Genomic DNA, 26,474 nt, shown 5'->3' with positions numbered 1-26,474 from the left:
TATACAGGCATGGTCAAGGTGGGGATCGAACCCACGACCTCCTATATACCAGACGAGGTAGTGAACATCTCTCCACCATGGCGCCAAATATAACCATGCTGAAAGCTTGATGAATCGAACTTAGATAATTAATTGATTATTTATACTTAGTAACTTGCTCACCATTTTCTCTATTTTGCACTCTGACGGTTGCTGTTTTTTAGCAATGTTTTCTGTCGTAACTCGTTGAATCGCCCAATCCCTGGACGCGTGTGAAAAAGATCTTCATAGCGCATCGGATTCCCTCATTCCTCCAGTCCCAAACAAAGATTCCCGGTTCTGAACAATGATGATTTCGTGTCACCAAAAAATACAACACAGCTGGCATGTGTGAGTGTGTGTGAGTGTGTGTGCTCAACGGACCGAAAGCAGCTGCGGTGGGGGCAGGGGGGGCGGTGGGGGTAGTGGGCGGGGGGGGGCGGTGGGGGTAGTGGGCGGGGGGGGGGGGCGGTGGGGGTATTGGGGGGCGGTGGGGGTAGTTGGCGGGGGGGGGGTAGTGGGCGGGGGCGGTGGGGGCAGGGGGGGGCGGTGAGGGTAGTGGGCGGTGGGGGTAGTGGGCGGGGGGGGGCGGGGGGGGGGTAGTGGGCGGGGGGGGGGGGGTCCCCTCACCTGCATGCCGCTGCCCTTCTCTAGGCGCTCCACCATGGCCTCCAGCTGAATCGGCGTGATGGGGTAGCGGCGGCCGGATCGTGCCAGGAACACCTCGTCCTCCGAGTCCAAGTCATACTCGGGCAGGTCCGGCTCCAGGCTCAGCGCTGTTGATGGAGATAGAAAAAACTGTTAAGACGATAAAACTATTTTTTATTCTACCCAGGTAAGGCCCACTTGAGCTGCGTGGATCTTTTTTTCAGAAGAGACCCGGCAAAATAACCTGGCGAGATGATGGCTCGACTAAGTGGCTTATCGCCACGTGGAAATTTATAGCAGCCAAAGACTCTTAAATGCACGTCGATTCTAAAAGTGCAGAGATAAAACTGGATGACCCGGAGAAAAATCCACGCGACCACGGGGAGTCAGGGTCAGGATCGAACCCACGAGATCCTGTATACCAGGCGAGGTAGTTAACATCTCGCCACTATGGCAAGATGTTAACTACCTCGCGTACACAAGGGATTTTGCGACGCTTTCAAATTTGTCTGTATGTGCTCGTCAGTATTTATTTATTATTTATTAGCAGGCAAGGGATCTTGTGGAACCTGAGTTCTCGCGAGTCTGGTGGAATGTGGCTCTGGTGAAAGGTGGGTTCTGGTGGAATGTGGTCATGATAGACGCTTGTTGTGGTGGGAAATATTTGTGGGGGCTTTTTGTGATGACTTCAAGTGGCTCTGGTGTCATGTGACAGGTCGCTGTAGAGGGAGGGTGGTAGAGTGGGGCAGGTGGCGGGTGCGGTAGCAGCAGCGTTACGCACGTGGCAGGCGGATCAGCTGCTTGGGCAGACGGTAGGTGCTGGGGTAGAGATCGTGAAAGTACGGCACGTTGCTCTGCGCCTCGGGCACGGGTATCACCATGCTCTCGCGCTTCTCGCCGTACGCCTGCTGCGCCGACATTGCCCGCTGCAGGTGGTGCTCCTGCACAGATGGACGGGCACGGCGGGGGAACAAACACGGTCAGCAGTCATTCAATTGGAGCAGAAAGCTCCGACTGCAACGGAGTGGGCAGCCAACGCAGCAGCAGCAGGGCTTTCGGTTATGAAACATGAACGGCAAAGTTACCGTCATTATCGCTGTCATCGTCACCAATCGTCACAATCATTGTCACCATGACCACCCCACCCCCCCTCCAGGGCTGGGAAGAGAGCATCAGCTGGTGAGTCTGCGTTACAAAATGTAGATTAAGTCAACGATGGTTCAAGTTCGGTCAGGATGTACTGCTTCCCACCATGGGAATATGGACCGCAGCTTTACACCATGAGCACCAGCGAACAATGGCAGCACCAACAGGTACATGGGTAAAAGAGCACGGCTCACAAACATCGCAGTTAAACATAACCATACATTACTTCATACAAACAACAACAGCCGCCATGACGTCAACACAGCGCTCGTCTTAGGCCAGGTGCACTCCCGAGGTCACGTGACGTGTCGAAGGCTCGCCGACAGGTCAAGGGACAGACCCATGTACCAACACGACCAATGGAACACGCAAACGGACAAAAATGAGACGTACACTACTTCTCTACGCTGAGGTACTTCACGACACAGCCAATAAACCAAGGAAATAAGCAACATAAACAGACCCACGCCTTCACTCCCCCGTATACAGGGTTACTGCATGCCAACACGGCAAATTAAAAAGGCAACGGGAAAACAAACAGACCTACACCACCACTCAACTCTATACAGAGGTACTCCGCACCTCCAATTAGCACGGTTGGCTGCGTACGGTGTGAAAGAAGTTCAACATACATGTATATTTCACGACGCAGCCAATGAGTCAAGTAAACAGAAAACAGACTCACGCCATCAACTTAGCACTATAGCGTACAGAGCAACTTCAAGACAGAGCCCACGGACCAAGCAAAACAGATAAATTAACAGATCCATGCTAATGCTCTAAATTAAACAGATCAGCTTTAAAAGGCGAAAGCCAGCGGAACAGGTAAACAAAAACAAAGAGAAACCCCACGCCACCACTCTACGATCGATACGGCGACTTCAAAGTGCAGCCCAATTACAGCCGTGCATAATCGCCACGAGTCGATAGTTTGAAGCCAATACGGTTCTGCGTGGGATTGTCGATTAGAAAAGTGCCTCTTCTGCTATCGATGGGACATTGAAGGGCGCTGCGATTTTGAAAGGGGGCAGACAGCGGCGGCAAGACCGAGCGCCGCTTTGTTGCAGAGGTGTCACCGTTCGAATCCAGCGGCCACCCTGATTATTACTGCGGTGGTGTGTAAAGCAATACCCCGTAGAGTAATACCACGCGCAGTCTGCTTCAGAGTGAACATTAACGTTCCTCTTCTTGGTTCTTTCGGTAAAGTCACGTAGAAGGGAAATAATACAATAATAAAAATAAAACATAATAAAATAATTCTCACGACGTTTCGGCCACAACGCAAGCAGCCGTCCTCAGGTGAAGAACAGGTCTGTCGGGGAGACAGAGTCTGACAGACCTGTTCTTCACCTGAAGACGGCTGCTTGCGTTGTGGCCGAAACGTCGTGTGGCCGAAACGTCGTGAGAATTATTTTATTATGTTTTATTTTTATTATTTTCCTTCTACGTGACTTTACCGAAAGAACCAAGAAGATGAATCCCTGCAGTCACGAAAGCTTTAAATCGAAAATTAACGTTCCTCTGACGTAATTCGCAAGAGTGCGTTATTGTGTACAGCGTCAGGATCCAAATTCGCCAAATAAAAAAAAAGACCAACAAAATTACATTTGGGGATATCATTGCACCCTACTGGAAGACGAATGTCCCAGCTAACTATTCCAAATGAGACAATCCTGATCTCTTCAGTGTTCTCCTGGTTAAACAAAATAAACATGACCACTGGGTGCAACTGGTAACACATATCTCCTGGTTTTAAAATCTACCCCGTGAATTCCACCTGGATATTTTCTTTGAAAAACGGATAACGCTGCTCATTGGGCTCCCGGCTGGTTCAAGAAAGGATATTGACATCAGACTGAATGTTCATGGGTGCAGTAATTATTTAATCAGACTGATATTACCACTCACAAGAAGGACGGACAGTCACAGGAGTCTGCAGTTTAGTGCTAACTGAAACCATATGAAGTACGCTAAACCAGGGCATTTCCTGGTAAGTACTCTCGCTAAAAGAGACAGTAAAAAAACCTGTTATTCACATTCGTTATTTGTTCTGTACATTCTCTAAAAGAACAACTTTCAAACAACAAAGACAAAGATGCCCCCCGTATAGCCTGTAACGGACTGTTGGGGCAAGTGCTGTTAGCGAGCACCTATGAAGGCCAGAGCAGCACACAAGGGGGTGGGTGGCCAGCACCACACCACAGCCTTAGTGTCCCGAGTGGCGATGTTTATTCACCACACCAGGTACTCATTGGAGGCCGAGTCGACCTAGAGGTAGAGGAGGAGGCGCAGGACCAGTTCAGATAATCGTCACTGGTGTGTTGGCCATCAGCGGGAATTGAACTCTGGCCGGGTTCGTTGTGCAGTGCACTAACCGCTACACTACCGTTCCCCACCAACCAACACACACATGGGACAGGCGTGTGGGTGTGAATGTTGTTTTTACAAAGCACCATACTGAGAAGCTGCTGCAGGGGAAGGAGGTGGAATGAAGAAGTTAAAGCTTTAGAAGGGCTTGCTAATAGTCTCAAGAAGGCAAGGGAGACGTTTGGGGTATCTTTTGAGAAGAGAGACAGATGATGTAATTAAGACTACTGAGATGCTGCCAATGCAGGGCAGGTGAGGGATTATTATATGGAAGAATATATTAGGACAGTGGATGTATGTTGAACCTCTTTTGCAATGTATGTAGCCAACCGCGCTAATTATCCGAGGCACAGAACAGACAAATATGAAGCAAATACGAGCGGAGTACCCTATGCAATCATGGATCCCTATGTAAGCCCTATGTAAGTGTGGGCTTCTCATGCATGTCTTTGTGGGTCTCTATGCAAGTCTATAGGTCTCTATGTAAGACCAATGATCATGAGTGTACACGAGTTCACAGGTCGTCATAAAAGTCTATGGATCCCGATGCAAAGCTACTGGACGTGATGACGAAGAGTCACAGAATAGAACGGAAAGAGAGCGAATGCGAGCAGCTGACCCCACACAACAATGGGACTTGTGGCACAGAAGAAGATGGCAATGTGCTGCAGCCGACACATTAAGACTCGGAAAGAGAGGCGAGCACATGAGGTGAGCTCAGCTGGTGTGCGGTGAGCGGGCAAGAACGCGGCCGCTCGGTACGAAATGTAATTCCGCGGGGCCGCGAGGGGTCATGGGTCAGACGAGCCTGCGGATGCTTGCTCTCCCCAACGCCCAGAGGCGTTAACATCTCATTGCACGGAGCTCGTATTGGGTACAGTCCCCAGTGTGCGTCTCTACGCGTGTAGCGCGCACACATTAAACTCTGATAGAATACATGTGTACGCGTACGCGGGCAGAGAATTTTTGTTTTTTCTCATCAGGCGAGGGCACATTGAGGAAATAAGAGCTAAGAGCTGGGAAAATGTAGCACAAGCACGTGGACAAAACCAAAAGGTTAAAACATCTAAACATTGAAAAGGACATTGCAAAAGCCATACTCTTTTATGTCTGTGACATTAGGCATTCCAGTAGCATTTATTTAGCATGTATGACTGCTGATGAGACTGGACAAAGTCAACACCTGTTTGCGTGCTTAAACAAATGCTGGGAAAAATGTTTTAACTGTGGGCTAAATGTGTTTTTCATCATAAAGGCAGACATACCTTTGTCTATGTAACAGCAGTCGCTTTCTTACACCGTGACATCTAAGAACATTTTAAAACGTTTGCCAATGTGAAACACAACTGCACTCCACAGGGAGAGGAACGCGTCCGAATGACTGACGTGTAACATTCCATTAAAGCACCACTGCATTTATTGCGAATATGGGTCTGTTGACATTTATAATATGGCTTGTGAACCACTGAAAATGTTTACACTGCTACACATAATAGGTTGTCATGGTTGCCTTGCTCAAGGAGTCGATGATGAGAATTCTCATGTCAGGAGAGAGCATCTGCAAGCGATGCACGTGTACACATGTCTATAAATCAAATTGCCAAAGGAACACTGCCATTCCATTGTACCAGTCGTAGACAATGTATGTTTGACTAGTGAAGAGCCCATTTGGACGAAAGTATATTGATCAAGAGAGAAAGACCATGGTATTCTGGCCATCACTTAAATCTCGCTAATTAAGCGGCAGGCAGCTGGGAGCAAAACTTGAGGACGTTTTTGATTTGCACAGCGAGAGCCACCAAAAAAGTCAGCCCTGTATATAGAGCTCATTGGGAATACTTCCAGTTCCTAACAACCTCTCAGACACACAATGCATCTCAGACAAACACAACAAAGATCCCCCCTATAGCCTTAACAGGCTGTTGCAGCAAGTGCTGTTAGCGAGAGCACCTATGAAGGCCGGCATGGCACACGAGGGGGTGGATGGTCAAACAATCCATGCCCGACCACCTTTGCCTCCCCAGTGGCGATGTTTTTACACAATGCACCAGGTACTTATTCAAGGCTGAGTCGACCAAGGGGAGGCCCAGGACCGGTTGAGATAATCGTCACTGGTGTTGGCCGTGAGCTGGACTCGAAGTCTGGTCGCCGGGTTCGTAGCGCGGCACGCTAGCTGCTGCACGACCGCTCCATATATAGTTCCTAACAGCCTCTCACAGACATACAATGCGTCAAAGACAAAGATCCCCCGTGTAGCCTTAACATACTGTAGGGGCAAGTGCTGTTAGCGAGCACCTATGAAGGCCCGAACGGTACACGAGGGGGTGGGTGGCCAGCACCACGCCCGACCGCCTTTGTCTCCCCAGTGGCGATGTTTACACATCACACCAGGTAGTTATTTGAGGCCGAGTCGACCTACAATGCATCTCACACATTCACACCACTCCACACACGCATGGACAGTCGGACGCAGTTTCACAATCACACACTCACAAATACAGCAACAATATCTACAAATAAGGAACAAAATATAATCCAAAGTTCCCATTTATATCTGCAGACACAGTGGCACTACCAACTATGATTAGCACACACCATGTTAAATAACTAAATAATGTGCTGGCAACCATCGCTAATGCAAGAAAATGTTGTTTTCAACTGACTCTCACGTGGCTAAAAACAACCACGGATGTGTGTATACCCAGAGACCGCTGTATATATGCGTGCTGTTAGCGAGCACCTATTAAGGCTAACTAAACGCACTCACACAATCATGGGATGCCTTTTCGATTGTCCGCAAATTATCTGGTGGTGCTGCTGCTGCTGCTGCGTTGGCAGTGATGCACACGCACAAGTAACAACTCAACCCATCTCTTCTTGGTCCTTTCGTTAAAGTCACGTGGAAGGGAAATAATAAAATAATAAACATTTTACAGAATAAAATAAAATTCTCACAAATTTCATTTTATTATGTTTTATTTTAAAAGTCTCACAAATTTTATTTTATTGTTTTATTTTTATTATTTTATTATTTCCCTTCTACGTGACTTTACCGAAAGAACCAAGAAGATGAATCCCTGCAGTCATGAAAGCTTTAAATCGAAATTTAACTCAACCCATATTTAAATAACGCTGTGGCCTTAAAAGTTAAAATATATAATAGCCAACGTTTTGGGCAATGATCCTTCTTCAGAGCACCAAGAGAGCCCAGACACATCTCCCCAGTGCGTATCTTTACACACCGTGTACTAAGCACTGAATTAAGTATCTTTGGCACCTTTTTGCCAGTATCAAAATCAAGAATAGCTTTTGCCCTTACTGCCAAATAAAACAGGAGTTGTGTTAAGATGCTCAAACACCAAATACTGGATACCCTTTGAAAGGCATCAAGTCTGCATTAACCAGACACATACTTGTGGAAAAACATGCTCTGATAATATCTGCATCGTCTTCGAAAGCAATTGGCCTACACCAGAGACAGCCTTCTTTAGGGCCTGTTCTCACCACCAGTGTTAGTTGGACCAGAGGACAACGCAAAAAGGCGAACATTACAAAGACAATGCAAGTATTTATCAGAGCATTTGAAGCTGGAGATGAGCAGGTAAATATATCTATGGGGCCCTTTTGAAGGTTATTTAAGGCTGGAGAGGGCCTATGGAAGGTGCAGGGCTGAGGTCTAATATCACACGCGTCTCCCTACAGCGTGCTGTGGTGGCTCCCACAATACCCCAGCACCAACAACACATACGAGGAAGTCGAGGCGCCCGCCCACGTGTACCCACACACCCACGTGAGCGCCTCAAGTTGCATTCCTACACACACACAGACACACACACACGGATACTATACAAAGACCCCCACCCCCGCCACATGTGACCTTAATAGTACGCGTTGTTAGCGAGCACCTATTCGGAACAGGATGGCACCACGAGGTGGTGATACAGTCGATGTTTACATATCACACTAGGTACCCATTTAAGGCCGAGGCGGCCTAGGCAAGAGGTCATCGACTGTGGCGTGATATCGTTCGACGCCGATGTTAGAAGTGGCCGGGAATGATAAGCAGGTCACCGGGTTTCTAACGCAGTGCACCAGCAGCTACTGCACCACCGCTCTCCACTCCTCGACGCGTGTGTACATCTACGCTTGTTCACTCACACACACACACCAAACAACATATAATACAAGCATAACAAACCAGGATAGTCAACAGGCTCTTTCTCTCTCTCGCACACACGGACGCAATGGCTACATTTAAACAAGCTGACACATGCTCACACGTACGTGTGCTGGTTCATATGTAAGGGTGCAATACCCAAACTGATGTCTCAGTACCTAGGCGATGTGGGCCTCGCACACAATGTGCATTGTTATACGTGTGAAATGTGCCAGTGCCTACAAAGAGAAGTGGATGCGGCCCCCGACAATACACAACACGTGACAACAGCCCCCCACCATCAACATCATGATGTTGCTGTCAAACCCAACAATGGTTTCAAACGTGTAGCGACCCTCACACTGGTGATGTCTGAAAATGAGTGAAGGACACTGCACTCGACCATGCAAACATCGCCACACGTGGACTCGAGGTATTCACACATCTCAACTCCAGTCCACGTGGGCATTCAACAAAGTTCCCCCGTGTAGCCTTAACTCACTGCTCGGGCAAGTGCTGTTAGCGAGCACCTATGAAGGCCGTAACAGCACACGAGTGGGTGGGTGGCTGGCACCACGCCCGGCCGCCTTTGTCTCCCCAGTGGCGATGTTTACACACCGCACCAGGTACTCAATTGAGGCCGAGTCGACCTAGAAGAGGCCCAGGACAGATTTAGATAATCGTCACTGGTGTTGGCCGTGAGCGGGAATCGAACCCGGATGGCCCGGGGTTCGTAGCGCATCGCGCTAACCGCTGCACCACCGCTCCCCACGTACAACAAACCGACGCGTATTAAAACATGACAACACGAACACACAATAAACACAAGGCCACGTCTCCTAACGAGGCAACAAAACTCCACGGTGACACATGCACGTGTCCTGACGTGTACGGGAACATCAACATAACGGCACGTGTCGTCACGTCAACACAAACCCACGTGTCCTGACATGTCAACAAGCCCACGTGGACGGCAACGTATCAACACAAACCCACTTGTACTGACAACACAAACACACGTGTACTGTCAACACAAACCCACGTGTAGGGTCAATAAGACCACGTGTACGTACGTTAACATATCAACATAAGGTTTAACACGTAGGCTTTCGCGACCAATATCATCCATAAAAAGTTTTGTTAGGGTTAGATCGCGTAAATATGTAGTCAAAACCCGCCACCACCCGACACAGACAACTGGTAAGGGTTGTCATGTAATGATGTAAACAGAACGTGGCCAATTCGTCACTAGTACAGCACCACCCGTTGTGTGTTGGAGAGCCCAGCCAAGATTGTAAATGTTGTGGCTGGGCTCTCCAACACACCGGTGGTGCTGTACTAGTGACGAATTGGCCACGTTCTGTTTACATCATTACATGACAACCCTTACCAGTTGTCTGTGTCGGGTGGTGGCGGGTTTTAACGACATATTTACGCGATCTAACCCAAAAAAACCTCTACTATGGATATCAACATACATCCACGTGTACTGTCAGGTCAACATCACCCCGCGTGTACTGACATGTCAACAAATCCACGTGCATGTTAACATACCAACATAAATGGACTGTTAAGTCAACACAACCCCCCCATGTACGACAACACACATCAACAAAGCTACGCTGTACCACCATCACGACAAACGAACGCATTCCAACACAGATACCCACGTGGTACCATTACAGTAAAACGAACACATGCTAAGGCAAACACACACGTGTGTCCGTACATGCAAACACAAAACCACGTGTGCTTACTTGTGCAAACAACTCGCGAACTGAATTTCACGTGAAATTGCACCAATCCACGTGCATTGAACATACAAATACAAAGAGCCCCCGTGTAGCCTTAACAGACTGTAGGGGCAAGTTCTGTTAGCGAGCACCTATGAAGGCCGGCACGGCACACGAGGGGGTGGGTGGCCAGCACCACGCCCGACCGCCTTTGTACATACACACACACACAAACATGCACACACGTGTACACTCACACAGATGTAGGCACACACGTTTATGAAAGCAGACTCATACGGTGCATTGGCCACACGTGTCCGCACATAGATAAAGATGCCCCCCCGTACAGCATTTAACAGACTGTAGGGGCAAGTGCTGTTAGCAAGTAGCAGCACCTATGAAGGCCGGTACGGCACACGAGGGGGTGGGTGGCCAGCACCACGCCCGGCCGCCTTTGTCTCCCCAGTGGCGATGTTTAGACACACCGCACCGGGTGCTCATTTGAGGCTGAGTAGCCCTAAACACACACACACACCTCTAGACAAACACCTGCACCAACCCACGTGCAAGGTGACCCACGCTCCCACGTGTGCTTCTCGGCGCGAACATTCAAAACATAAAACCCGCGTGTGTACTACACATATTCGTCTAAACACCCATACACACACACGAACATACGTGCACACACGTGCAAACACACATGTACAGGCGTGTAAACACACAAGCGTAAACACGTGCAAAGGTGTAAACACATGAACATGCAGAGACGTAGACACATTAGTACGCAGACCCTTGTAAACAAAGATCGCCCCTGAAAGCCTTAGCAGGCTTAGGCTATGAAGGTCTAACAAACGTGACATAATAATGCACGAGCCACTGCACTACCACCGTCCCCGTGTAATCACAACACGTACACACACACACACAGTTGCTAACACACGTGTACACACACACACACAGTTGTTAACACACGTGCGCACACACACAGTTGTTAACACACGTGTGTACACACACACAGTTACTAACACACGTGTACACACACACACACGTGTACACACACACACGTGTACACACACACAACCGAAAGCACGTGCACACGCATGTCAACACAAGCACGTGCAATGAGGGCTGAAATCAGCTGACGCCGTTAGGATTGCAACCTCAACACACACACGTGTAAATACACAGGTAAACACACGTAAATACACACATGTAAACACACGTGTTTCCCCTGCATACACACATGTGGAAATACACGTGTTCCCCCTGTATACACTCACGCACGTGTAAACACAACACGTGTTTAGCCCCCCGATACACAATGACAAAACATCCCCGTATAGCGTTAACCGACTGCAGGGGCAAGTGCCGTTAGAGAGTAGCATCGCCGATGAAGGCATGACAACACGAGGTGCTTGGTCGGTGGTGGTGTGGCAACCACAACACCCGGTCAGTAAGAAGATCTCCCCACGCACGCGTTGTGACAGCGAGCACGCATGGCGTGGCATTGCGTGGCATTGTACGAGGCAAGCGATGAGCAAGGCAATGAGATGCCACAGGTACACGACGCGTGAAACGGGGGAAGCGCGAGATTAACACGGTGGAGAGAGTAGAGAGAGCAGAGGGGGACGAGGGGACACGCCGAGAGACATCGAACGGTGAGACGGCGAGTGGGAAAGAAAGACAACCGAGGTTTAGTGCGGGGGTATGAGCGATTTGGTGTGCGGGAATGAGGCAAAGAGAGTAAACTCGGGAGAAGAGCAGACTTGGATGAAGGAGATCACCCAACAGCGAGCAGAGAGAGTGTGTGGAGAGGGGGGTCACGGCTTAATAAGAATAACAGGAGGCATCAGAGAGAGAGAGAGTTGCAAAGGGGGAATGATGCAGTGAAACGTGGAGGTATGGAACAAGAGATTTGTAGCGGGGAAGACCATGAGGGAGGGGTGTAGTTGAAGAAAATAAAACACGGCGGGGGTGGAGTGCGGTGCAGGAATGAGACACAAGAAAGTGTGGCAGGGTGACACGTGTGGCAGGGTGACAAGCGGCAGGGTGACACAAGACGCAGGGTGACATGTGTGTGGGAATGAACGAGTGGTGAGAGAGAGAGCCGGTGTAAGAGATGTCAGGAGAGTGTGTGAATGAGTGAGTGGAGAGAGAGTGTGTGAATGAACGAGTGGTGAGTGAAGAGAGAGTGTGAGAATGAACGAGTGGTGAGAGTGACAGAGAGCCGGTGTAAGAGATGGCAGGAGAGAGAGTGTGAATGAGTGAGTGGTGAGAGAGAGAGCCGGTGTAAGAGATGGCAGGAGAGAGTGTGTGAATGAACGAGTGGTGAGAGAGAGAGCCGGTGTAAGAGATGGCAGGAGAGAGTGTGTGAATGAACGAGTGGTGAGAGAGAGAGAGCCGATGTAAGAGATGGCAGGAGAGAGTGTGTGAATGAACGAGTGGTGACAGAGCCGGTGTAAGAGATGGCAGGAGAGAGTGTGTGAATGAACGAGTGGTGAGTGGAGAGAGCCGATGTAAGAGATGGCAGGAGAGAGTGTGAATGAATGAGTGGTGAGAGAGAGCCGGTGTAAGAGATGGCAGGAGTGAGTGTGTGAATGAACGAGTGGTGAGTGGAGAGTGTATGAATGAACAAGTGGTGTGAGAGAGTGACAAGAGAGCCGGTGTAAGAGATGGCAAGAGAGTTGAGACATCGTGTGTTGAGCAATCGGTGCACGGGCCGCGTGGGTAGGGAGCGAGGGAGCGAGGAAGAGAGCGGGGCTAGAGGCATGGACGGTGCTGCAAGGAAGTGCACGGGAGGCGATGGGGCCGAGGTGCGTAGCCAGCGAGTGAAAGACCCATCAGCAGCAGAGATCACAGTCGAGTACATCACCATAGAGAGAGAGAGAGTTGAGTGACATTGCACGCGTGGCGGAAGAGAGTGAGAGAGTGAGAGGAGATGGTGCAGCAGGGGGACATGGGAAGCAGCAGTAGCGACACCGAGATAGCTGCAGACACCCAGAGAGGTTGGAGACGAGTCAACCTGCAGCAGGAGCAGCAGCAGCAGGAGGACACACAGCGGAGCATGCATGGAGTGAGGAGAGAGATGACGGACGGACATCATGGGGGGGGGGGGGGTGGAGGGGGGTGCTAACAGCTGGAGACACCGACAGAGACGAGTCAACCTGGAGCAGCAGCAGGAGCAGCAGCAACAGCAGGAGGACACACAGCGGAGCACGCATGGAGGAGAGACATGGCAGTGACGGACATCACGGGGGTAGTGGAGATGGGGGGGGGGCTAACAGTGCATACACCGGCCGAGCAAGCGGAGGCAGCTGTCGGAGAGAGAGAGACAAACACGGCGGGGAGAGGGGGGGGGTAGAGACAGACAGAGAGAGAGAAGAGAGGGAGCCGGGGCCACGCACCGACTCCTCCTCCCGCTCCATGCCCGTGGGCATCTGCGGCACGGCGCGGCTGATGGAGACGGCGTCCTGCAGGTCGGGCAGCGCCTCGGCGCGGAACACGGGGAGCGGCTTCGAGGCGTCCAGCGCCCGGGCGCGGAACGACAGCTTGCTGCTCATGTCTCCGCTTGGTTTCTACCCCCCCCCCAAGCTAAAACAACAACACAAAGACGGCGGTGGTGGTGGTGGTGGCGGCGCCTCCACCTCCCCCCCCGTGAGGCTTCCCCCCCGATCCCCCCGCCCCAGCCCGGGGGGTCCCGCCTCACGGCTCCTTTAGGCGGCCGCTCGCCCCGGCGTCCATGATCGTGGCGACGGCGACGGCGGGTGTTGTTGCGAATCGATGGCCGGGGTGGTGGTTGCGGATGGTCGTCGTTTTGTTGTTGTGTTTTTTTTTGGTCAAGACGCTCGAGGTATAATAAAAAAAAAATCTGTGCTCGGGTTTCGGTTCGCGTCTGATTCCCCCCCCGTGTACCCCCCTTTTGTCGCGCGCTCTCTCTGCTCCTGCTGCTGCTCCTGCTGCCCCCCCCCCCAGCTTCGCTCCCCTCGGGTTTTTCTCCCCTTTAGCGGAGAGACGCCATTACAAGATGGCGGCGGCGGCGAAAAAAACTTCCCGCCCCTGGAGCACGCGCGGCGCGAGCCCCCCACCCCCCCCCACCGCGCATGCGCGCGCTGTGACGTCACCCCGCAAAACACCCCTCCCACCACCCACACAGCTGCACCGCGTATGCGCGCGCTGTGACGTCACCTCGCAAAACACCCCCCCCCATCCACACCCCTACCACCCACAGCCGCACCGCGCATGCGCGCGCTGTGACGTCACCACGCAAAACACACCACACACCCCCCCAACTACACCCCCCCCCCAACTCCACCCCCCGGCGTGTTGCTCAACGATTAAAACCACCCCACTTCCTCCTAGGAGCGGATGACGTCACGGAAGGGGGGAGGTTTAAAAATAACGTCACGTAAACGCCGCTGTTTGTGGAGGGGGCGGATGACGTCATCGCACAGAAAGTGACGTTTTGCGGAAGGATTGGGGAAATGGGGGGGGGAGCAGTGGGAAGGTCGCTGATCTGCTTTTCGGGTGGGGGGCCGGCGTGGAATTGTACAAAGTGACGTCACGCGCGGGGATCAAGTTTGTTGTTGACACCAGGGCCCCCCCCCCGCTTTGTACAATGACGGCGGGCGATGTCACGGTCCGGCTGCAAGCTGGTGGGCAACGTCACGTCTGGTTCAAATTAACGTCACGTCTGGTTCAAAGATGACGTCATTTCCGGTTCCGATACTTGTTCCAGGGTCGGCACGTCACAATTACTCGGTCGGCGGGAAGATTCGACGGTTGATGACGTCACAAACGGCTTGTCGGTTGACAAATGACAAGTCGACCATGACATCACAAAGAGGCTAGTGACTGCTGTGACGTCACGATCATAATTACACGAGGCAGCGTGAAGCGACGTCATTTTGTTAAGGAAACTGAACAAGTGATCGCTTGGCAACTTCTTAAGAACTCAAGACGTCACGGGCAGCGACTGTCAGTTGACTACGTCACAAGTCTTCTTGGTTCTTTCGGTAAAGTCACGTAGAAGGGAAGTAATAAAATAATAAAAATAAAACATAATAAAATAATTCTCACGACGTTTCGGCCACAACGCAAGCAGCCGTCCTCAGGTGAAACCAGGTCTGTCGAGGCGACAGCGTCTGAACCCTTGGGTGGTCACAACCAAATGGATGTTCACAGATTCAAGAATTCCCATCGACTAGGGAGTGGGAATGCATCGACTCGCGATCGCCGGCCGGTCAGCGAAGACGACCGAGGCAGCCTAAAATTATACTTTTTTTTAATTCCAAATCTGTTACATCAAAAAATAAAACACGTTACAATTATACCGTTAAAAATCTGCGAATCGCCATATATACACTTCATGAGACGCGGGGGGGGGGGGGGTTTGGGGTGAGGGGGTCGCTACCCCCCCCCCCTCACCGCTCACCGATAACCGTGTCTCTGCGCAATCCGCACAGTCGGCGAAACCCTCAAAGTACCGTGGAACTCCACCACCTCGCACACGCAGAGAAAAGGTGTGCGGCGGGGAAAGTTATGGAATCATCATCCTAAGAGACCTGCCCCCACCCCCCATCCCCGGCCGTGTCCCAGTAACCAACATTGACAAACGTTGGGTCAACGTTTGGCAATGTGGTTGGAACCGTTTGGCCCCGCCACAAGGACGTTCCAAGTTTACGGAGGGGGCGTGGTGGGGTGGGTGGGGGGGGGAGTAATAATGCTTTAAACAATGGAGAGGTGCGAAAAGATTCAAGAAGAAAAAAACTAAAGTGAGATTTTTTTTCTTCTTAGAAGAAGATGGGTGGATGGGTCGGTGGTTTTTAAATTTGGTGCAAAAAACAGCGAGCGCTTGGGCTGGCCAGGCGACGGCTGGGATTGACCCGTTATCTCCGCAAGCCCCGTGTCCAGCCAACGAAAATAATTACAAGGAGAAATTAATCTGTTAAATATAGGAGAGAAAAGAAACTGCTTTGTGTGTTTTAGAATATTTTTTTTCACACGTGGCCAAGTCTTAAGGAGAGAGAGGAGGGATCGATGGAGGCTTCTGAAATAAAAATCGCCAAAGGTTTTGAAGAAGTTTAAAAATGTGGCGTCTAGATTTTCTAGTAGTTCCTCGAAACGAACCACAGTCCCCAGTGGACGAAGCCCCCCGCGCGTACGACGAGAGAGAACGCTTAATCCCCGTCGTGAAGATAGGTCGAAATGAGTACGTACATTACTTGCTGCGCTGCCCCCAGCCATCGACGCAGGAGGCAATACCCCTGGGGGGCGATGGGGCCATCTCACGAGCACATCGTCGTATCGCGCCGCGCGTACCACCTCCCCCTCCGCAACCGGAGACTCGGGGTGGGGGGGTAAATAGTAAAATTGGGGGCATCCGCAGAACGCCCGGTTGGGTCGAATGCGACCGACCTCGCTGGTAACCGTAAAAGCAGATCAGCTTTCCCACCGCACCGCCCCCGGTCGCCCCACCGGCGTGAAAAACAAATCTGGAGCAAGAAATTATTGTCAACCCCTGGAAACCCCCCCCCCCACCCCCCCACGTCCATTAGCACCTGTGCAGACCGGCCACTTTAGAGAGTGCGCGCAGACCGACTGAATTTGTGAAGCAAATGAAACAAACGCCGTTAGTTAGTTGTTGTTTGCTCGCCGCCGTGCGATCTACGCCATCAAACAAAAGAAACAAAAAAAAATCGCTCCCAAAAACAAACAAACAAAAAGTCGCGGGCGGGCAAGCAAACTCCGTCCGCTTGGCGAGTCCCGACGCTTTGTCGTCTACAAAAAAATAAAAATCGCCATCGTAATAATCCAGCAGTATCATAACAAATGTGTACACCGTTTATACAGCGGGGGTTAATCTCACCGAATCACTCGCTCTCCTCTTTCGCCCTCTCTGCAGCAGGCTTGAAGCGGAGTCCGCGGTGCACCGTGTGCAAAAGCCTCACGTCCGCCAGTGTAAGAACGCACAGACGACGCATCCCATACAGCACCTGCCCCACTTCCGTGCATCCACAAAGAAACCCATTTCTCCACGAGCCCTTACCCAACTACGGCGCTGCGATTGGGGAGGGAGGTAGGGCAGGTCAGGGGAAGGTTCGCGAGTTCAACGGAGTTGACCGTTGACGCTCCAAAACAACAAAAGGGGAGCCCCTGCCACCGTCACCCCCCCCCCTTCCTCCATCAGGAATTGCCCCCAAAATAACATTTCCTCTCTCCACCAAGGGTCCTCTCGGCCACGTAGGTTTTGTTGTTGTTGTTGCCGTCTGGCGGTTGTGCTGCGGCTGCTGTTGCTGCTGCTGCTGCAACGGCTCTCCGATGCGCTTGCCTGCAGTGCCGTTGTCCGGCCGTCTGTCCGACGTTTTGACGCCACCCACGTGCTGGGCAGCGTTCCCTCGGGTACAACCGTGAAGCAAAAAAAAAAAACATCGGGGAAGATCCTCTCCCCCGCGCCCTCGTAACCGTCACAACCGCCATGCGGCTTCGTACTGCGTGGTGGGAGGGGGGGGGGGGGGTGAGCGGTTCGCGTGCGGCGCCAATCAGAGGAGAGGGTAGGCGGCAGCGTGGCGCCCGTCGAACCGAGGCCGGGGGACGCACCAGCAGGACCGGCGTGGCTTATCGCGTCCTCCGTTTTTGCTGTGGCTGCCGAGAAGGCGGCGGTCGGCCTTTCCTGACCGACGGCACGACCAGACAAAGCGACCGCAGCGTCGTATCCTGGTGCCGTCGCACGAAGGGGGATGCGTCACGCATCGTCGAAGTCAACGGGCCGGGTTGGAAGGGCGGTCGTTTCTGAAGGTCGCCTCCCGCCCCTGGCTCAACGCCCGCTGCGCGAGAGGGGGCCGGAGTCCGAGTTCGCGCCCCCCACGGATCGGAATGTCAAAAGCTCAAGTAGTGTGGTGTGCCCTCGGGTCAAGGGGGTCGGAGATCGGCGGGTCTTGGTGGACGAGGGTCATCTGGATATCTTCCGCCGCTTGGCTCCCTTGGGGGTCTTGTCCGAGCGCCCCTTCGGCTGCTCGTCCGCCTGCGGTAAAGGAAGCACAAACGCACGCACACGCGCAGTGTTAGTAGGGACGCGCGCACAGCCGCTTCAACAAGCAACCATCTCCCCGGACACGGACAACATGCGTCGCTCCCCGCCCCCCAATCTCATCCCATTTCAAACTTAAAACTCGCTTGCACAACATTTGAATCCGTTGCAGCCAGGACCAGCTCTGCACGAACCGGCGGTGGACGCCACGATCGGTTACTTCCGGGTTAGACGCGGCGTACCCGTTACCTTTCCTTGAACCAGGGCCGCCACTCAACCCATGCTACGGCGCTCGTTGGCAACGCTCCGTCGAGAGAAAGACGCAAATTGGACTGCCCAGCCTGAGGCCAGGCCAAACCACACGCTCACCAAAGAGACAGGCCTTCGAAAACCTGCCCTGGAAACCAGACCCAGAGCGGGTCACAGATGGGCACCTTCGGTTAGCACGGTTGGCCACGTACGGTGCGAAAGAAGTTCACCACCTGTACGTACGCACAGCGAGTGTGCGGGTGGGGGTGGGGCGATGGTACGTACAGCCTCTGTCATCTTGTCCAGTTCCGTCATGGCTTCCTGGATGGCAGCCTCGAGGCTGCTGTTCAGCTTCCGGCTCCTGCGAGGTAACGGTGACGATGGTGGTGGTGATGATGGTGGTGATGGTGGTGACGGTGGTGGTGAAAGAATATCGATAAGAGCACAGGGGTTGCCACGCTTAAATCATCTAACCCTAAGATCAGTTTTAACACATAGGCTTTGGCGACCAATGCTATTCATAATAAAGGTTTTTTTTGGGGGTGAGATCGCGTAAATTTATAGGTGTCGTTAACCCACCATCATCCGACACAGCCAATTAGTAAGCTAATTTATATTTTTGCGATCCAACCCAAACATTGTTTTATTCTTGCTACGTTTTGTTTACATGGCAAGCCTTACTAATTGGCTGTCGGGCTGTGGTGGGTTAACGACACGTTTATATTTACACGATTCAACCAAAAACAACATTTTTATATAACCCATCAACAGACTTGCCTACCCCACCTCGCTCACCCAACCACTTCACCCACCCACCTCACTTATTCAGTCACCAAACCACCCACAAACTCAACCACTCACCCATCCACACTCACTCGCTCGCCCATCTATTCATCTGCTCACTTACCGACTCGCGTACTTACCTCACCCCCACTTCCACCAGTGCATCGATCCACTGACCCACACAAACATCTACCCACTCGCATATCCATCCACTTACCCACCCACCAAAAAAGTTTTTTAACAAAGTTTTTGTAACTAAACTTTTATTTTACCAGGTAAGGCCCACTGAGCTACGTAGTTTTTTTCAAAAGTGACCTGGCCACAAATGATAGCTCAACAGAGTGGCTTATCAAGTGGACATTGGTAGCAGCGAAATACTCTGAACGCGTAATGTTGATTCTTAAAATGTGGGGGGGGGGAAAAACGGAGGACCCGGAGAAAAATCCACGCAGCCACGTGGAGAGAGACATCATACAAACTCCACTCACTCACACTGCAGAACAGGGGGAGATCATACAAACTCCACTCACTCACACTGCAGAACAGGGGGAGATCATACACACTCCACTCACTCTCACTGCAGAACAGGGGGAGATCATACACACTCCACTCACTCACACTGCAGAACAGGGGGAGATCATACACACTCTTACTCACACTGCAGAACAGGGGGAGATCATACACACTCCACTCACTCTCACTGCAGAACAGGGGGAGATCATACACACTCCACTCTTACTCACACTGCAGAACAGGGGGAGATCATACACACTCCACTCACTCTCACTGCAGAACAGGGGGAGATCATACACACTCCACTCACTCTCACTGCAGAACAGGGGGTGATCATACAAACTCCACTCACTCACTCTCACTGCAGAACAGGGGGAGATCATACACACTCCTCTTACTCACACTGCAGAACAGGGGGAGATCATACACACTCCACTCACTCTCACTGGAGAACAGGGGGAGATCATACACACTCCACTCACTCTCACTGCAGAACAGGGGGAGATCATACACACTCTTACTCACACTGCAGAACAGGGGGAGATCATACACACTCCACTCACTCTCACTGCAGAACAGGGGGAGATCATACACACTCCACTCACTCTCACTGCAGAACAGGGGGAGATCATACAAACTCCACTCACTCACTCTCACTGCAGAACAGGGGGAGATCATACACACTCTTACTCACACTGCAGAACAGGGGGAGATCATACACACTCCACTCACTCTCACTGCAGAACAGGGGGAGATCATACACACTCTTACTCACACTGCAGAACAGGGGGAGATCATACACACTCCACTCACTCTCACTGCAGAACAGGGGGAGATCATACACACTCCACTCACTCTCACTGCAGAACAGGGGGAGATCATACACACTCCACTCACTCTCACTGCAGAACAGGGGGAGATCATACACACTCCACTCACTCTCACTGGAGAACAGGGGGAGATCATACACACTCCACTCACTCTCACTGCAGAACAGGGGGAGATCATACACACTCCACTCACTCACACTGCAGAACAGGGGGAGATCATACAAACTCCACTCACTCTCACTGCAGAACAGGGGGAGATCATACACACTCTTACTCTCACTGCAGAACAGGGGGAGATCATACACACTCCTCTTACTCACACTGCAGAACAGGGGGTGATCATACAAACTCCACTCACTCACTCTCACTGCAGAACAGGGGGAGATCATACAAACTCCACTCACTTGCACTGCAGAACAGGGGGAGATCATACAAACTCCACTCACTCACGCTGCAGAAGAAACTGTTTAACACGTTGGCTTAGGCGAGCAAACCCACAACATGACAATGTGGATCTGCTCTCCAACACACAAGCAGTGTGCTGTACTAGTAACGAATTGGCACGTTCCGTATACGTGACAAACCTTACCAATTGGCTGCGTCGGGCGGTGGCGGGTTTAACGGACACAACCATTACATTAACGCGACCTAACCCGATAAACCAATATTTGATCATACAAACTCCACTCACAAAAAGGCACCAGAGTCACAAATCGAACCCCCCCCCCCACCCTCTCCTGCTGCGAGTTAGGTGTGCGAGGCAGCGGCGAGCGTACTTGCGGTATCGCTTGCGAGCGCGGTGGTGCGCCTCCAGCCCCTCGGACAGAGTCTTCAACTTCTCGGGCTCCACCTGCGTGAAGCTGTGGTCTCCGAACCACATGACCCACACCTGCGGCACGCGCGCACGGTAACACAGGGAAGGCAAAGGTCCCCCGTGTAGCCTCGGCAGACTGTCGGGGCAAGTGCTCGTTAGCGAACAGCAGCGGCTATGAAGGCCGGCACGGTGGCGCACGAGGGGGCGATTGGTGGGCCAGCACCACGCCCGGCCGCCTTTGTCTCCCCAATGACGATGTTTACACAAAGCACCAAGTACTCATTTGAGACTGAATCGACCTAGGGGAGGCCCAGGGCTGGTTCAGATAATCGTCACTGGTGTTGGCCGTGAGCGGGAATCGAACTCAGGTGGACGGGTTCATAGCGCAGCGCGCTAACTGCTGCACTACCGCACCCCACACACACAGACACACGCGTACACACACGTACCACACACGTACCACACACGTACGTACGCGTGTCCGCGCGTGCTCCATGTGTCCATGTCAGTGTCCACGTGTGTGCGTGTGTGTCAGCACGCCTGTGTACTGGGTGGTGCTCTCCACCCACCCAGTCGTGTGCCGTGCCGGCCTTCAACTGGCCTGGCACAGGCGCCGTGGTGACGTGTACGGTGCCGGTAGCGCGTGTGCTCATCGTCGTCATCGTCGTCATTGTCGTCGTCGTCGTCGTCATTGTCGTTGTCGTCGTCGTCGTTGTCGTCGTCATTGTCGTCGTAGCGGTGCACCCGCGTGGCCGTGCCGGCGCCGCACCTTGCCGTCCTCGGAGCGCGTGGGGTGGGCGCTGCGCACCTCGTCGTGCCGCACCAGCTTGCCGGGCCACGAGGGGAAGCCCTTGATCTGGCCCCACACCAGGTCGCCCAGGTTGAACGTGCGGGGCCCGTAGCGAGCGTCGTGCACCTCGCCGGCCTCGCCGTCCTCGCCGCCGCCCCCGGCGCCGTCGGCGGGCGCCGGGGATCCCGGCGCCCGGCCGCCGTCCTCGTCCTCGTCCTCGCTGAGGCTGCGCGTGTCCGAGGGGCTCGGCGAGCACCCGTTCACCGGCTCCGGGCGCTCGCCGTTGCACGGGAACGCCGGCGCCTCGCCCGGCGGCGCCGCCGCCGCGTCCGGCGCCTCCTCCGCGTCGTCGGCCTCGCACGCCACGGACGCCTCGGACGGTTCGGGAGGCGGCGGAAGCGGCGGGGTCGGCGCCGTCGCATCCGCCGTCCGGGGAGGCGCCGGCGGAGGGGAGGGGCGGCCGGTCTCCGCCGTCGACGCGCTGCGCTCCTCGACGCCTCGCGGGTCGCGCCAGCTTGCCGGGTTTTCGTCGGCAGATTGCGTCGCCGCCGCAGCTCGTGGCGACGGAGCGACAGTTTCCTCTCCGCCGGCCGCATCCGCTCCGCCTGCCGGCGCCTCGGCGGCGGTCTCGCCGGGCGGCGGCGGCGGCCGGGCGAGCGCCAGCAGCGATTGCGACAGCGACGGAGTCCCAGCCGGAGAAGGAGCGGCGGCGGCCGCGGCCTCGCGCACCGGCTCTGCGGCGCTGTCGCGGCTCCGCCAACGCTCGTCAGGTTCTCTCGGCGAGGCGCCGGCTCCTTCGCAGGTATCGCCGCCTCTCTGGTCCGTCTCGTCGGCGCCACGCCGGGGTAAAGTCACGTCGGAGTCGGCGTCCGCCGGTTGCGACGTCTCCCGCGGCGCTTCATCCCCGGCGCCGGTGCCGCCGCCAGCTCCGGCAGGCGTCGGCGAGCGGCTCGGTATCCCGCGCTCCTCCGGCGCGTCTCCCGCCCGCACCAATTCCTGGAACTCGCACGACTCGGCCGCCGTGTCCGTGCCAAACCCTGGGGGGGCGCCGTCGTCAGTCTCCGGTGCAGCCGCCGGCGACGTCACGGCAGACTCGGAGGCGGCGGCGCTCGGGACGGGAGGAGACTCGCGGTCCGAGGCAGCGGCAGCAGGGGACGACGCTCGCGCCGGCGACGTGGAGCCCGGCGACGGCGACCGGTCGGCGCCGGCGGCGCTGCCCAACGGCGACGGCGTGGGGGCGGTGGGCCCGCCGCCCTCGGCGTCGCGGTCCGGTTGGGGCCGCGTCGGGCCGGGCGGCGGAGGGGCCGCCGGCGCGGGGTCCGGACGGTCGCGACCGGTGGCGCCGTCAGCGGTGGCCGCCTCCGCGGCTCGGCCCACGCCGACCTGGCGGAGGCAGAGAGAAGGCCGCGGTTGGGACGCAGGCGGCCCTCGGCGGCCCTCGGCGGCACGGTGGAGCGAGGCCCAGAGTCTGGGGTTCTATCCGGGTCTCGGCCGTCCAATGGAGATTAAACCGAGTGGAACGAGCCGATGGTCTCATCATCCCGGTCACCAGCGACGCTTATTTTATATCGATATAACAGGTGTCAAGGTGATTAAAGAACGGCGACACGTATTGGTGGACCGGTTTAGATGGCAGGCGGCGTGTTAGTGGGTCACCACGCGGGGTGACGGGGGGGGGGGGTCACTCACCAGGTTGAGGAGGCACGTGGGGAGCAGCATGGAGCCCGGCAGCAGCGGCGCCGTCAGGTCTTGCGAGAGAGCGGCGCTCGCCAGAGCTGGGAGCTCAGCTGGACGGACACGCGCACACGCACACACACAAAGATAAAGATACCCCGTGTAGCCTTAACAGACTGTAGGGGCAAGTGCTGTTAGCGAGCACCTATGAAGGCCGGAACGGCACACGAGGGGGTGGGCGGCCAGCACCACGCCCAGCCGCCTTTGTCTCCCCAGCGGCGATGTTTACACACCGCACCAGGGGATGCCCAGGACCGGTTCAGATAATCGTCACTGGGTGTTGGCCGCGAGCGGGAATCGAACCCGGGTCACCAGGTTCATAGCGCAGCGCGCTAACCGCTACACTACCGCTCCCCACACGTGGACACACACACACACACGCAGACACGTGGACACACACACGCACGCACGCACGCACGCAGACACACACACGCAGACACGTGGACACACGCAGACACGTGGACACACACGCAGACACGTGGACACACACACGCACGCAGACACACACACGCAGACACGTAGACACACACGCAGATACGTGGACACACGTGAACACAGACGGACACACAAGCTGACACACATTCACGTACACACACACGTTGACACGCGGATACACAAGCACAAGGACACACGCAGTGACACGCGTCAGGAACAGACGAAACACGTGTGACAATAGCATGGGGGAGGTCGTCCTGGGGTCACGCGCGCCCAGCTGGCCCTGCCGCGATCCTGGGTTTGTAACCGGATATCACGGCCGCCAAATCGAGATTCAACCGGGTCTCTCGCGTGCGCCGAGGCGGCGATGTCGGCCCCGCCATCAACGAATCAAATGTCGACCCCCAAGGTTTGTAGAGAGACCCCGAGGCCCACACGAGTTGTGAGGACATCAGATTCTCAAGCGAGTTTACTCCCTGCTCCCTCCATCGCCCATTTCCTCCTCATCTCCCCCATGCATTCACTTCCCGCCTCCTGCTCCCACAATCTCCCACCTCCTGCTCCCACAATCTCCCGCCTCCTGCCGTCTTCCACCGCTGCGCCCAACTCACCGAGGAGGCTTGATGTGAGCAGGGGGCTCAGCAGATGGGGCACCAGCGACGCCGGAAGCTTCTCTGCGCCGGCGCCACCACCCAGCGCCACCGCGGCCGCTCTCCCGCCCGGCGTCGGCAGCAGCCCCTCGCCGACCCCAACAGCCGTCGGCACGGCTCCCGGCGGCGCCTCCGCCGGCCCCTCGCCGGCGCCCCCCGTCGCCGGCAAAGAACAAGCGGCTGCGGCGAGGTGCGGCGCCGCAAACTTGCCGGCGCCTGGCTCGTTCTGCTGCTGCGCCGGCGTGGAAACGACCGACTGCCGCCGTTGGTCGTCGTGCGGCGCCGGCGCGGGCCCCGCAGGCGCCGCGCCGGCGTCCTCCTCCGAAGCCGACGTCTCGGCGAGTTCCGACCGCGGCGAAGGCGCCAGCGCCGGAACGTCGCCGGCGGGCCGCGCCGGCGGCGCCTCCGCTTCTTCCCGAGGTAGCGCTTCGCCGCCGCCGCCACCGGCACCGCCGCACAGCGGGTTGAGCAGCCCCGCCGCGAGCTGCGGCCCCAGCGTCATGAGCGCCGGCAACGACAGCAGCAGCGAGTTGCCGGCCGCCGCCGCCTCCATGGACGCGGCGGCGGTGAGATTGGCGAGGAAGGTGGTGTCGGCGATGGCGCTCGCCAGGCTCGCCGGGTGCTCCCCGAGCGGCGACGGTGCCCCCGCGTCCGGGAACGGCAGGTTCAGCAGCATAGCGCCGAGCCCCTGCGCCGCCACCAGCGCCGCCAGCTGCTGCTGCTGCTGCTGGTGCTGCTGCGCCGTGAGCGCCAACTGCAAGAGCAGCTGCTGCACCGCTTGCGACTCGGCGTCGGCGCCGGCGGGCAGCGGCGGCAGCGAGAACGCCGCCGGCGCCGACAGCAGCCCGAGGCTCTCGGCGAGGCCGGCGCCGGCGCCGCCGGGCGGCAGCAGCCCCGGGAAGGGCAGCGGGGGCAGCTGCAGGGCGGCGAGCAGCCCGGCCGGCCCGCCGAGCGACGGCAGAGTCGACTGGCTCAGCAGCGCCAGCTGCTCCTGGGCGAGTAAAGGGAAGGAGCCGGGCAGGGGCAGGGCGGCCGCCAGCGCATCCTGGGGGCTGCCGGTGCCGGACGGCGGCTTGGGGGAGGCGGCGCTCGGGTCCTCGGCGATGGCGGCGGCGGCGCCGTCTCCGCCGGACTCTTCTAGCGGTTGCTCCGTCGGCGCTTGCGCCGTCCCGTCCGCGCCGGGCTGCTCCTCCGCACCTGGCGAGCGCGCGGCGCAAGCGACGCCGTCGAGGAGGGATGAACGGGTGTCAAGCGCAATCGCTGCGGACGCCGCACAAAGACCGTGGTCGCCGCATCATCGTCGCACGGCGCTTGCAGGTGCGCTTCTGCGGCCGTCTGGAACGCTCTACCCTTACGATGTTAGGAAGTCATTGGGAGCTGCGCACTTTTAAATCGTCATCGTCGAGATTGACAAACTGCTTTTGTGGTTAGTTTGTTGTTCTCCCCCCCCCCCACACACCTCTGATTAGTACGGTTTGGCTACGGTGCAAATAGAGTTGAACGTACATACATACGTATGACCGTGTTCTCTGGATCACGGACAACATTGCTTTAAAACACAGGGTGGGGGGGGCGGGGCAAA

At 55.2% G+C, this 26,474-nt stretch overlaps 2 protein-coding genes across 2 annotated transcripts in view; both read right to left on the bottom strand.

Moving 5' to 3' along the window:
* Window positions 1–13,716, bottom strand: part of LOC144951442 (enhancer of polycomb homolog 1-like) — a 30,739-nt gene extending 17,023 nt beyond the window's left edge. Inside the window, exons 1-3 of the mRNA XM_078881708.1 lie at window positions 13,473–13,716; window positions 1,448–1,607; window positions 649–794 (exon numbers count right to left, since the gene is read on the bottom strand). Of these exons, the coding sequence (XP_078737834.1) occupies window positions 649–794; window positions 1,448–1,607; window positions 13,473–13,628 (462 nt within the window). The 5' untranslated portion in view covers window positions 13,629–13,716. The remainder of the gene's footprint in view (window positions 1–648; window positions 795–1,447; window positions 1,608–13,472) is intronic.
* Window positions 13,717–16,618: 2,902 nt separating this feature from the next.
* The window catches only part of MBD5 (methyl-CpG binding domain protein 5), a 35,325-nt gene continuing 25,469 nt past the window's right edge, over window positions 16,619–26,474 (bottom strand). The window contains exons 7-12 of the mRNA XM_078881705.1: window positions 24,854–26,089; window positions 23,763–23,860; window positions 22,053–23,456; window positions 21,246–21,358; window positions 18,629–18,704; window positions 16,619–18,088 (exon numbers count right to left, since the gene is read on the bottom strand). Coding sequence (XP_078737831.1) covers window positions 18,017–18,088; window positions 18,629–18,704; window positions 21,246–21,358; window positions 22,053–23,456; window positions 23,763–23,860; window positions 24,854–26,089 — 2,999 coding nt within the window. The 3' untranslated portion in view covers window positions 16,619–18,016. The remainder of the gene's footprint in view (window positions 18,089–18,628; window positions 18,705–21,245; window positions 21,359–22,052; window positions 23,457–23,762; window positions 23,861–24,853; window positions 26,090–26,474) is intronic.

This window comes from Lampetra fluviatilis, chromosome 62 (assembly GCF_964198595.1).
Source record: "Lampetra fluviatilis chromosome 62, kcLamFluv1.1, whole genome shotgun sequence".
Classification (NCBI taxonomy): domain Eukaryota; kingdom Metazoa; phylum Chordata; class Hyperoartia; order Petromyzontiformes; family Petromyzontidae; genus Lampetra; species Lampetra fluviatilis.
This window is presented reverse-complemented; position numbering and strand designations above follow the sequence as displayed.